This window comes from Uncinocarpus reesii, genomic scaffold (genome assembly GCF_000003515.1).
Source record: "Uncinocarpus reesii 1704 scaffold_1 genomic scaffold, whole genome shotgun sequence".
In the NCBI taxonomy this organism is placed as follows: domain Eukaryota; kingdom Fungi; phylum Ascomycota; class Eurotiomycetes; order Onygenales; family Onygenaceae; genus Uncinocarpus; species Uncinocarpus reesii.
In genome coordinates, this window is record NW_003052500.1 from 5,529,338 (window position 1) to 5,541,338 (window position 12,001).

At 47.2% G+C, this 12,001-nt stretch overlaps 5 protein-coding genes across 5 annotated transcripts; all 5 read right to left on the reverse strand.

Annotated features, from left to right (window-relative positions):
* Positions 1 to 19: 19 nt before the first annotated feature.
* UREG_02109 (uncharacterized protein) lies at positions 20 to 352 on the reverse strand (the record flags this gene model as incomplete). The annotated part of the gene is made up of 1 exon (XM_002542547.1): positions 20 to 352. The coding sequence occupies one exon, from the start codon at positions 350 to 352 to the stop codon at positions 20 to 22; it is 333 nt and encodes a 110-aa protein (XP_002542593.1).
* Positions 353 to 1,737: 1,385 nt separating this feature from the next.
* Positions 1,738 to 2,721, reverse strand: UREG_02110 (uncharacterized protein; the record flags this gene model as incomplete). Its single annotated transcript, XM_002542548.1, has 2 exons — positions 1,738 to 1,746; positions 1,807 to 2,721. 2 exons carry the CDS (start codon positions 2,719 to 2,721, stop codon positions 1,738 to 1,740), a joined length of 924 nt encoding a protein of 307 aa, XP_002542594.1.
* A 566-nt stretch (positions 2,722 to 3,287) lies between these two features.
* Positions 3,288 to 3,768, reverse strand: UREG_02111 (meiotic recombination protein DMC1; the record flags this gene model as incomplete). The annotated part of the gene is made up of 2 exons (XM_002542549.1): positions 3,288 to 3,358; positions 3,414 to 3,768. The coding sequence occupies 2 exons, from the start codon at positions 3,766 to 3,768 to the stop codon at positions 3,288 to 3,290; spliced, it is 426 nt and encodes a 141-aa protein (XP_002542595.1).
* A 3,525-nt stretch (positions 3,769 to 7,293) lies between these two features.
* UREG_02112 (uncharacterized protein) lies at positions 7,294 to 8,901 on the reverse strand (the record flags this gene model as incomplete). Its single annotated transcript, XM_002542550.1, has 3 exons — positions 7,294 to 7,374; positions 7,434 to 8,171; positions 8,227 to 8,901. 3 exons carry the CDS (start codon positions 8,899 to 8,901, stop codon positions 7,294 to 7,296), a joined length of 1,494 nt encoding a protein of 497 aa, XP_002542596.1.
* Positions 8,902 to 9,473: 572 nt separating this feature from the next.
* On the reverse strand, positions 9,474 to 10,994 carry UREG_02113 (uncharacterized protein; the record flags this gene model as incomplete). Its single annotated transcript, XM_002542551.1, has 4 exons — positions 9,474 to 9,827; positions 9,881 to 10,077; positions 10,136 to 10,836; positions 10,915 to 10,994. 4 exons carry the CDS (start codon positions 10,992 to 10,994, stop codon positions 9,474 to 9,476), a joined length of 1,332 nt encoding a protein of 443 aa, XP_002542597.1.
* Positions 10,995 to 12,001: the final 1,007 nt, after the last annotated feature.

Sequence of the window (12,001 nt, forward strand, 5' to 3'; positions counted from 1 at the left end):
ATAGCAAAAAAGAAGGAAATCAATCACGGGAGAGCTCACGAGTCCCGCAAACCCATAATACATCGATGGCAGCTTCAATGTCCTTTGCCACTTCTCTGAACCTCTCGTAGCCCTTGTCCTCGTCCTTCTCCCCCGCAAACGACCCGCTGAACTTTTTGGCATGCCGCCGGTTTATTTTTAAGATATGGCTGTCCACATAACTGATTACCGCCAACTCCTTGTTGGAACCGGGTTTAAGAGGATGTAGTCTTTGCTGTGGCAGTGGGTAGGAGACAGTGGCTGTCGAGAGTGCGGATGACGGTGCGGGAGAGGGGAGCGAAAATCCACCCTGGGCGGCGGGAGGTGTCGACATCGAGAAGTTGATCTAGGGAGGATCTCTCTGTATATTGTGTTGGTAGACTCAAAGCGAGTAAGAGGAAATGGCGCAAGTATAAATCGATTAGAGAATTGTTAATACAGAGTACTCTGTGTTGATTCTCAGCCCTGATTGTAACCTATCATGGGAACCAAATCAAAGGTTTGAGGCTTGTGACGTGATGTTCAAAACAGGTGATACGGGAAACAACTTGCCCCTTCGCCACCTAAGTAAGCTGTGTATGCAAACCGCAACTTCATGGTAGTTCTTAAATGCACGATGAAAATTATTGGCAGGTTTGCGAGGCGGCAAGGTATGTAATTGCACATGCCCACTAGCACAAAGGATGGGAATCCTAACTACCTAAGGGCATGAAGAAGTGAGGTAAAAAACAAAGCTTCAAATCAGTCTATAAGTCTTCATGCCTTCAAGCTTGCTTTGCCCTGAGCCGATTTGTTTTCATCCAGTTTGAACCACGAAACAAATCAAGGCTCAAAAGCATGGATGCTTCCCATCCTCCCTGCCAAATAAGGGCATTCTGAGCTGTCACTACGGAATGCTTTTGACTGATTGCCTCAACAAATGTTTGATTTTTGAGCTACTTTGATACTTCTTCTGGTGAGCCAATATCTCATAACTCAGGCTAACCTCTGGAGTTCATATCTACCTACAATTCTGTTATGGCTGTTTAAATGGACCTCAAACTTCTTTGTGTTGAGAAATTCACTTCACATCTGTTTGCAATGACACCCCATCAACAATCTTAGTTTCTGGCAATATTCTGCAGGAATTGAAAAATATGCCGTCAGTCCTAGAAATGATTAATAGTAATAAGGGGGTATTAAGGCTCCGGAACAACGCTCAAATGAAGCAAGGATGCGCCAAAAGAAATATTGCTGGCCCGAGTTTTCCTATCAGCCATGCTTCGTCTCGCTGCTTGTGTCCTTGCCGGGCCAACCTATAGCGCAGTTGGAAGTCGAATACTTCTGGCTTTAACCTAGACTCTAGAATAAACAGTCTGTATGATGTAGGCCTAGAGCATCGACGGATCATTGTCGGACACATAAGGTGAAATTCCCCATCTAATGTCCACAGTTAGTCATATTTTCATCACAATGAATTCGATTTGACAGAAGTATTCAAAACCAATTCAGATGGTCAATGAGAAGATTTGGTCGATTAATAAGCTGGAACTGAAATCACCAAGGTGCATAAGCACAACAATTCATATGGCCCCAGCGGACTCATCATGGTATATAGCTGCAACACAAGCAGCAAAAAGAAAAGGGCACATACCAGGGAAGAGTCGACACTCTCTGGTGCTTGTGGTCAGGACCCACCATATATCAGGATACAGATAAGAAAAGCATTTCACACGCATCTCACTCAGGCTGTAGCTATTAGCATGTACATTGGACATCAGCGCCAACAGGAGAACACCATAAACTTACCCTAATCTTCCCTCTCCGCTTCTTCATTTCTTCCACCTTCTTCTTATCCGCTTCAAACTGTTTCACCAATTGGTTCTGCTTCTCCTTTCGTCTCTCTCTCATCTGGAACCGGTAGAAATCCTCCAAACCCTTATTTCTATCCTTCTGCTTCTCCGCCAGCGCTTTCAATTCCTCCTCCCTATCAGGGTTTCTCTTCGGACCCTTTACCACCGTAATAAATCCATCCGCATCCGGTACTTGCCCTCCAGCAGTAGCTTCGCGCGCCCGCGCCTGTTCGAGACGATCGTAGATAGTCATGTATTCGTTAACCATGCGCAACAAATCTTCCTTTGGCGGATATTTTAACCGAATATGATTCTCATATCTCTGCAGCCCCAATGGCGGCAGCCTTGTTTCGATTCCTTCGCCCCAAACTATTTTCGACGCGGATTTCGCGGCCTTCTTCGCTGCTTTCAAGCTAGTTTCCATGCTGGGTTTGTCCACAAACACCACCACGGCATGTGCGCCAGGAGTGTGAATTTCTCGATCCCATGTGTGCGGTAGTTGTATTGTCTCGAGCTGCTTTTCCAATTCTTCGGCCGTCTCTCTCTTGCGCTTCTTGCCTCGTGTGTGATCGGGGTTGGGTGCCGGGGCGACGGCGCCGGATTCTTTGCCGGAAGCCTCGTGGAAACGGACTGACTCTACTCGGCCAGCGGACAGTTGTATGCCGAAAAGGTGCCTGAAGTGAATTTCTGTCGACGTGATGGGTACATTCACAATGAACAGCGAGCGCGCTGCAGCCGGATCGGGTATCTTGGGTTGATGTGGTTGAAGGTAGAGGAAATGCGTCGCTGGTTTTGGCAGCGAAGGCAGCGGCGGGAGCTCCAGCGGCAACACCGTGTAGCCAGATATGTTCAAAGGATAATCGCGGCCCATTTTTTGGATATAGTTTGAATTGTAATGTTTTTCGCTCCTCAGTTCTCTCGAATCGAGCTCTAGAACTTATGCGAGGGCAGGGAAATTTTACGCGGAGTTTAACCAAATTGAGTTCGGGGAATCTTGCCATTTCAAATGAGCTCACTAACTATATTCACCGCACAGAAACGGGGTTTTTATCAATACATTCTGTCACTCGCAATAGATTTCAGCGTTTCGAATTCAAATAAAGAAACAGCACCGATGGTGATTGCTACAGCACTACGCCTTCTCCGGATCATTGATGCCTCCGTTTGTGATGATATAAATCGCTTCCCGTTCCGGACAGTCTGTCATGGAGTCAACGTCAGACCTGCAACTACAATCACACCTGGATGTCGTATCATATGTGACATACCTGGAGAATCTTGGATTTTTGCAACTCTTTCTTCGCCGCGTCCCTTTCGAAGGAGCACTCGGGTAGTTGAGGCATGAGCCAGTATATGCCCTCCAACAGGCTTCCGGCCATCCGCACCAGCAAATAAAGTGCTGGCCCCGGGGTCGCTTTGCACCTGGTTCGTCTATATTCATATGAGTTTGCAACCCTCGAAGGCTTCGTGTTTTTGGACGTTTACCATTAAAACACAAACATTGAACTCTAAGCCTTGTCAGCCTTCACTGATGGTGTTTATTCCCGACTTGGACCAGCATACCTTCAGCCATATGAGCGAGCTTCATTAGAAACTGATTGAGTTTTTGCTGGCGGTCTGCGAGTTCGCCCCGACCACAATAATCTACTCGAAAACAATTCATGATACTGTCAATAATGAGTAGACGGTATTCACCGCCTGCAAACTCCTTGGACAGGGTGTTAAGGAGTTCCAACTGGTGCTCGCTGTTTAACGCTCTTGCGTAGGCAATATTCTCCAATGTGGAATCGGGGTCAACTCCAAATCGTTCGGCGATTTGGCTAATTCGTTCCGGCCTGAATGTTCCTTCTGTGTCAATATATGCAACCTTTCCTTCTGCGCCTCCCATTTCCTTTGGAAGCTGAGCAACGACGGACATGGTATGGGAAAGTTGTGTTTTGCCGCAACGAAACTCTCCGTAGACCTCGCTGATGCTCATACTCTGAAAACCCCTTTTTGAACACTGTTAACATGGTTCAAACAGTCTCCCTGCGGCTTTTTTATACTTGCCCATTGAGAATTGCGTCGAATTGCTTGCTCCCGGTGGAAATTCTCACAACTCTCTTTCTTTGGTGGCCAAGTTCCATCGCGGTAATGAATCCTGAGGCTGACGGCTAACGAGCCATTGAACTTGTTAATCTTGCCCTTATCATCGAGAAATGGTTCTCAAGGTCATACCTGGCATTTCTGAATAGCCTCCTTGATTTTTTCGACTTTGATCTCGCTGAACCCCTTGATCTTTAAAAGTGTTCTTCGAGTCGCGCCGTGAACAGACTACCAAGTAAGAGATTAGTTAGCTCAGCGGCTTATTTAGGATGAACGGAAGACAATCAAAGGCGTAACGGCCAATCCATGAGACTTACAGCAACGGTATAAAACCCATTAGCTTTCAATTTCGTGATGTCCGAGGCACCGATTCCTATAATTTAAATCTTCAGTGGTGACTGGGAACGAGCTTTGCGAAATACGTTTGACAAACCATGTGCTTGAATCCCGTCAATATCAACGATGAAGTTCTCCTAAATCACGCGAATTTTGAAAGTAAAATGGTCAACAAAAATTTAATTCCTGGACATCGTGCCGACTGGGTGCTTACATCGTCATCGAAGCCGTCGCTGGCGTGAGAGGCAGGCATTGTTTGACGATTGACCGGAACGAGGACGACAAATTCCAGATTAACTCGGAACAGACAGCTATAAACACTCCCTTTGAACGAGTGAAGAGGATCGAGAACTGAGAATCTCTCGTTAGCCCCTCCGTAGACAGGGCCAAGTCACGGGTACTTTCCTGATTGGGAAATGGGGTCACCAAAGCATGGGACATGATCTGAATGCTACCCATGATGATCCTACAGCAAATTCCAAACAATAGCTAAAGCTATTTTTCAGCGCTTTTGAGAAACACAGTGCAATGGGAAATGTAGACCAATTCCACCTTGAGCTAGACAAGAAACGACTTAAAGCCGGTAACGACCCCCGGTATAGTGTACAGGTCAAAAAGGAAACCCCAAACAAAAAAGACCGAGACTGACACCAGGTAAAGCAGGGCCAGAATACAATAGGAAGAAGCACACAGTAAATGTAACCAACAAAAGCCGCGCCAGTACCATGAAAGCTGGGAAAACCAGCACCGACGTAAACAGGTTAGGAAAGCCAAGTCCACTTCTTGCACGCTTTAGTCCATTCCATCCTTTTCACTCCGCTCAGTGAACCTTCAAGCTGCCTTGCTCTTTCTTCTCTTCCCGATAGTACGTGAAACATATATAAATTCCATTTTTGAAAGACACTCGACGCCGATTTTCATGAGGCTTGAGCCATGCTAGATCCAGGTCGTAGAAACTAGGACATCGTGAAACCTTTGCTCGTATACATAAAAGGTCGGTACTGTTGACTTGATACGGGGCCGTAATTATATGTGCAAAGACATGAGACGATAGTAATCCAAAAAAGAAAAGCTGAAAAGATTGAGTCCGAGTTGGGAACAAAGGGAAATCGAGGTTAAAGAAAAGACAGGAACACGCGCCCAGGAGGAGCCAATCTTGCACCTCTCTATGCGACAGCTGTGGTTGCTGCTGCAGCTGGCGCTGGAGGAGCTTCAGTGGCAGTTTCTGTCACCACCGGTGCGGTAGCCGTTGTCTCAGTCGTAGGTTGAGCAGTAGTCTCGGTAGTTGCAGTAGCGGCAATATTGGTAGGACAATCGCGGGAAATGTGGCCTGCCTGGGAGCATTTGTAGCAAACCTTGCCTGCGGAGCTCAGAGGCCCGCCGTTGGGAGCGGTACAGTCTCGTGAGATATGCCCCTTTTGGAAATGTCAGGGTTGGTTTTTATTTTCTGCACTAATTTGGTTAAACATACCAATTTACCGCAAGCATAGCACTTCATTGCCTGCGCTTGGCAATCTCGTGCGAAATGATTCGGCCCGCCGCATTTGTAGCAGGTTGCCGCTCTGGGGTAGCCCCCATAACCTCCACGGAAAGGTGCATTGAAGCCTCCACGAGCACCACCTACGTTTCGTGGACCGCCTTGCATTCCCGCGTTGGGGCAATTCCGCTATATCCAGTCAATTAGGGTCGGGGTTATGCTTTGCCAGGACGAGTTCGACTCACCGCCAAGTGGCCAGGGAGGTTGCAATTGTAGCAGCGGCCACTAGTAGGTCCTCCATTCAATCGCAAGGTAGGGCAATCAGCTTGAACGTGTCCAAGCCCCTGACAATGGTAGCACTGTTTGGCTGAACGGGAGTTAACGACAAACTGCGAATTTAGACGACACAGGAAACTCACTCTCGGTGGTACGCGGACGTGGACAGCCATTCGATTCATGTCCTGAGTATACATTAAGTCATTGCACCAAGATCGAGTGTACCAATGAGGAACGAACCGGGTTGCTTGCCTATAAGTGTGTCTATCAGTAACTGCACGCCAAAATGGTCGCCTCATACAAAGGATAACTAACAATTATAGCAAAGGCGCTCGGAAGAAGAGCAAACCTCTGTTCCCGTTAGTGAGGAATCCCAAATCGGCAGTAAGTCCTTGGAACCAGCTACACACCAGCATAGTGGCCGATGTTGCCACATTTGTAACAGGCACGACGAGACAATAGCATCCTATAGGTTTTTAAATTAGCTTCGCGTAACATTCAAAATACTACGGCGTGTGTAGTATAGCCCAAAAGGCTCGGCGTAGATTGGTAGTCAACAGCGGGAGGAGATGTATTTGAGCCAGTCAAAGAGCTTTGGATACAACAGCAACCAAGTCTCGACCGACTAGAAATGATGAGAGTCCAAGACTCACTTTCCAAAATCCGATCGCTCGTGAATCCGTCGAGATCCCTATATAACCAACAGTCCAAAGCCTGGGGAACAATAAAGTCTTAGCGAGAAGTGACAGCGGCTGATTGGAAAGATATGGGCAGCGAGCTTACTTCTCAGCACTCCAGACTAAGCCCTCACAGCTCTTCAGTCCCACCAAATCCACGGTCTGAGTCCCTTCCAATGCAGGTAAGAATGCGTTGTAACTGCTCATATATTCCAAAGAACACGGAAATGTAGAGACGGGGCCCATCCAGGTCTTGGGGCAATGGGTGAAAATCTTTAGCTCATTTGTGACTTTTCCTAATCGCGTTAGCGCATACCCCGGACAAGGTCATACACTGAGCTTCCAAAGGAGGCTCGCCAGCCCAACTGTGGTGGTGCCAGGTTAACCAAGCATTTCATACAAATTTTAGTTCTTTACTTTCAGGTCGTCATGAATCATGCATGTAACTACTCCGTACTTGACTTTTGGTACTATTAAAGCATATAATACTTCTACGAATACCACACAAATGATGCTAAAGACAAGTTCCTCGCTTTCTCCTCAGAAACATTGGCGGGTTACTTAGTGGCTTTAACTCGCTACTACGTGGGCTTTAAGCATTTACGTCTTCACTCTCAATCAGAGCCGGAGCTTTGATGGTTCTGCCTTTGAGGAAATTAAGTCCTTCCCCGCCCTATAATACCATCAGCTCAGGTATTGCCAGGAATTTGGCGTCTCAGAGGTTGGACTTACATAGCTGATAGATGGAGAAACTTCCACACCAGGAGCACTGTTGGGTTCGGACGTGACAGTGGCTCCAGCGGCCTCGATCCACCGTTGGCCTTGTTTCATAATGTCATGTTTGCTAGTATCGGGGTCATCCTCCCCAGTTCCCCTTGCGTTTTTCAAGGGCGAGAATTCGTCCTCACGCCTGACCTCAATAGCGGCGAACTTTGCAAGTGGCGTTAATGGGAAAACATCGAAGACAAACTGCTCCAACTTGATTCCATTCGGCCTCTCTGGTTTGATGGTGGCCCCGGTGTTTGTGTCAACGCAGGGAATCTTCTTGCGGGCGACGTGATGTGGAAGATCGGACACCCAGTTTTCAATCGTCTCGAAGAAGTTGAATGAATAGTAATGGTTCACAATGTTTGCTGCCCGGAACTTTAGAATTTCGGGGTTCTTGGTGTCCTTAGCTTCCGCGGTTTCCTTATCAATTTCTGAGTACTCCACAACATCCGGCTTCCCATTTTTCAAAAGAATTAAGCCGACAGATTCTGTAGCATTACGCTTTCGAACAACTTTAGTTGCAATATCGACCTTTTTAGACGCCGCGAACCCGATGAATACGGGGTCAGCTACACGGACAAGGCAGTTGTCAACGCAATAGGCATGGATATGCTCAACCCCACGCTTTTTCATATCATCCCGGACACCTGAAGTCAAGAGAGCTTGGTAGATGCCACCGTTACCGTCAGGGGCAACCGCAACCTTAGAGTAAGAATTAATGATACGAGCACTAAAGCTTGGAGTATAATGGACATACCTTCGCTTTGCTCTCTAGGAGAATTTTCCCTTCATTTGAAATGCACGGCAAAACTCCTTGCTCGAAAATAAACACATCCTCCTTCTTCAATCCAAAGTAGCTATGTTTCTGGAAGAATTCTTCTGTAGGGTTCCGCGTAGGCCCACTGGTCATAACATACCAAGGGATCACAACGCCCTTTTTACCGGAGCTCGCTTCGGCTAGAGACTGCAACTTCGCAATCCTCTCAGCCTGTATTTGGAACAACGACTTTCCGCTTGGAAGGCCAATGTCGTAGCATCCTTTTGGTGCAGAACTTCCCAATCTAGTCCCTTGCCCTCCAGCCATGAGAACAACAGCAACCTTGTTCTCTGCAATCAGTTGCAGGCCCTCATCATACCATCGCTGAATATCAGTAGGATCGGAATCGAGTATAGACGCAGTGGCATTGTCTGGGAGCGGATCGAGTTTACCGGAGCCAGTGTCTGCTGATGCTTCCTGGGATTGAGTGGCACGACTAGCAAGGATATTGATGCGGTCAGGATCAAACGTAGAGAGCTGGTGGAAGAGCTGGGCTTTTTCGGCAGAGTTCAGTTCATCGAAGAAGGCGAAAACCTGGCCTTGTCCAGCTTGTTCGTATTTTTGTCGGAGCTGCTTCAATTCTTCTGCTGACGGCTCCTTGGAGTGAAGACTCATTTTGCCTATCAAGCTGGAAACAGTCTCTCTCACTGCTGACGCCATTGGTGGGGTAGTTTTTTGAGCTACAGTGAGTAAGTTGATCAATGCTATGGAAATGGGAATCGAGGCGCTAAGAGGGATGCTTTCTGGGTGAGCAATTCAAGTGGAAAGAGATAGCCACGCAAAAACGTTTCAAAGGTAGTTCGTGGTGAGAGGGTCTTGAAGTGATGGATGTGTTGAGGGCTAATTCAACCATTCCGCAGCACCTTGCGGAAGTGGGGCAATTGAGGTCAAGAGCTTGCTCTCTGGGCTCTGATTGCTCCTTCTGCGCCACGGGCTGAATCAAGTGGTCCCTAAAGAGTTGCTCCTGGCTGTGGGCGAGACTGAGCGTGGCTTTGGTTTTGGTGCGAATCGCCCTTTAGATAACTACTCGGCAACAAATTACATCTTCGACGCTTAATCTACGGAGGGCGAACGTCTCGGTGGACATCGGTTGACACGGGAGACTCGTTCATGACTGTCAATTTCGGGATCATAGCAGGACAAATAATACAGCAAATATGCATGAAGTTACTCCACAGCGATCGTTATCATCTCCGTCGTCGCTCACGGCCATAGGTTCTGTCGTACCGAGAATCAGGACTACTCCGCCTGTACCGCCTCTCGTCGTCATGCCGTCGAGGGGACCTATGGCGATACCGTTGACTCGGACTCCTACTCCGCGATCGATGTCGAGGCAAAGGCTTGTACGATTTTTTGGCGGCATTTTCCCCACGAATATCTTCCTTGTCAAACACCATTCCATACCGATCTTGTCGTCGAGGCGCTTCCCCTGCCCTGTAATGCCGTTTCTTCTCTAGACTGGATATGCCGCCAAACCCACCATGTTGGCTAGCCCTTTTGGCATTTGTATCTGAGCGCCAGGTGTCCGATAGCTTGGAAACCTGTCCAGGAGTTCAGTAATCAAAATGAGGGTTACGACAAAATGGAGTCTTACACTCTGAGAGAAGTCAACATGTATTCGGTGATCATCGATCAGAACTCCCTGCATCTTAAAGTAAGCCTGTTCGCAGTCCTTCTGGTTCTCAAACTCAATGAAAGCATATTGTAGACTGTCTCCGGTTCTTTTATCTCTAATGACTTCACAGGACAAGATAGGACCAAAGCGGCTGAATATCAAATTTAAATCCTCGTCTTGTAGCGTGGTTAGAAGCCCGAAGAGTAGTAACCGGGGCGGGAAGCTCTTACGTACCTTGGGTAACCGGGTTCAACTTGCACACAAAAAGAACGTTTTCAGGCGGCTTGACTTCAGCAAACGGCAAATCTCCAACCATCTCCAGAGTCAAAGCCTGTGCCCTTGCTTCACGCTCTCGCCGTAGCTTCTCCAATGACTCTTCATCTATATTATCATCCAATTCTTCATCATCCGCTATCATTACTGTGGCTAACTGGGCTTTGGAGGGAACGGGGCTTTCAGATGGCACGACCAACCCTGGGGGATCTTCAAACGGATCGTCCAGTATTACAGTGTGTTTTATCCGGATATCCTTAAGTGGACGCCCTTTCTCGTCAATAAAAGCATCGTTAATCTTTTCCAAGACGTCAAATCCTTCCACCACGCTTCCAAATATGGCGGCTTTGCCATCTAGGTAGTCAAGATTCTCGCCCAGTGTTATTATAAACTGACTACCAGCCAAACGAGTATCCGGGTCCTTCGGTGATGGCACCGTGGCCATGCTCACAGTGCCGCGATTGGTATGCTTAAATTTCGGCGCAAAGTCGACGGGGAAGGTTTTCTGCGAAGGTCCATTTAAAATTCCCCATATCGATGAGCCACCGTCGCTCTCTGGTGAGTCGGGTCCAATTGGGTCACCGGTTTGGAAAGAAAAGGCTTTCTGGACGCTGTGGACTGGAGAAAAATTGTAGTATTTGATCTTGCATAACTTTAGAAAGCTATATATTGAGGTCTTAGTACCATTTTCAGCTTTTAGACATCTGAGCAATTTGAAAGAGGAGTCGGATTGTGCTCACTTTTCACACGCTTTTGGAACTGAATCAGCAAACAAGTCAATAACGATGTCTCCTAAAGATGTCTCTAAAAGAACGCTCATCTTGGTTAGCTCTTAGATCTGTGCTAGAAGCTCAATTGCGCTATTAGAAGTGAATGCTATCCTGACATGGATAACATCTGAACTGCGGGAGCAATGGTGTAATTATTACGCTTTTACAGAACGGGGGATTCGGGCTAGTCATGTATTGTATGTCCATACTTCATGTACAGTACAATACAGCTACTTTGACCACCGGATCCTCAGTAAGTGTTTTTCAAACTCTCCGAGCCTACTCTTGTGCTAAGGTGTAAATGCTTTGAAACAATGCCTCAAAAATTTAGTGTGGGACTTGATATGATGTAACTATCTATGGTCGCATTAGAAATAGACAGAGAAGCATCCGGTTTTCCTTTATGGATGGTGTGGGGTAACTAATTACATGGCCGTATGGAATCATGCGTATTCGGGAAGTGGAATTGGTTTGGTAAATCCATTACTGCACTCCAGCTCGGGCCTTAACCTATTCTGTCTTAGTCGCGGCTACTCATCGATTGTTTATCTGCACAACAGCAAAGGCTTGCATCCCTCAACTCAAGAGTCAAGGAGATGCTTGAGGCAGTGCTGTCTGCGTGCAGACTGCGTATCAAGCGTTACTACGTCCTCTACAATCTTCGATTGTAATTCTTTTAAGTGATAGCTATTATCACCCGGCTTAAGCTCCTTGACTCTAGGTTATCCCAGACCTGAGACTGGCCTATGGCCTAACGAGGAGACTATCGCTCATGAAAACCGAACATGTATCTTCTCTCAAGCAGGATTGGTGCTTGATGCGGCCTTGTCATGTCTTGTTGCATTTGGCAAAAATGGGATGTAGCCCAGTGCTGGTCTTTTTTGTGCGTCGCAAAATGTATGGCATGCTTTGCTAATGTTGTACAGCAGATAATATCAGTGGAAAAACGGTTCGGTCACTCGCATGAGTTTACGGTTTTCTGTCAAACCGCTGCCAGCATCCACACTGCCTCGCGGCTCTGAAACACACGTGGGGAACAGCTTTTCGCGCTTGAGAA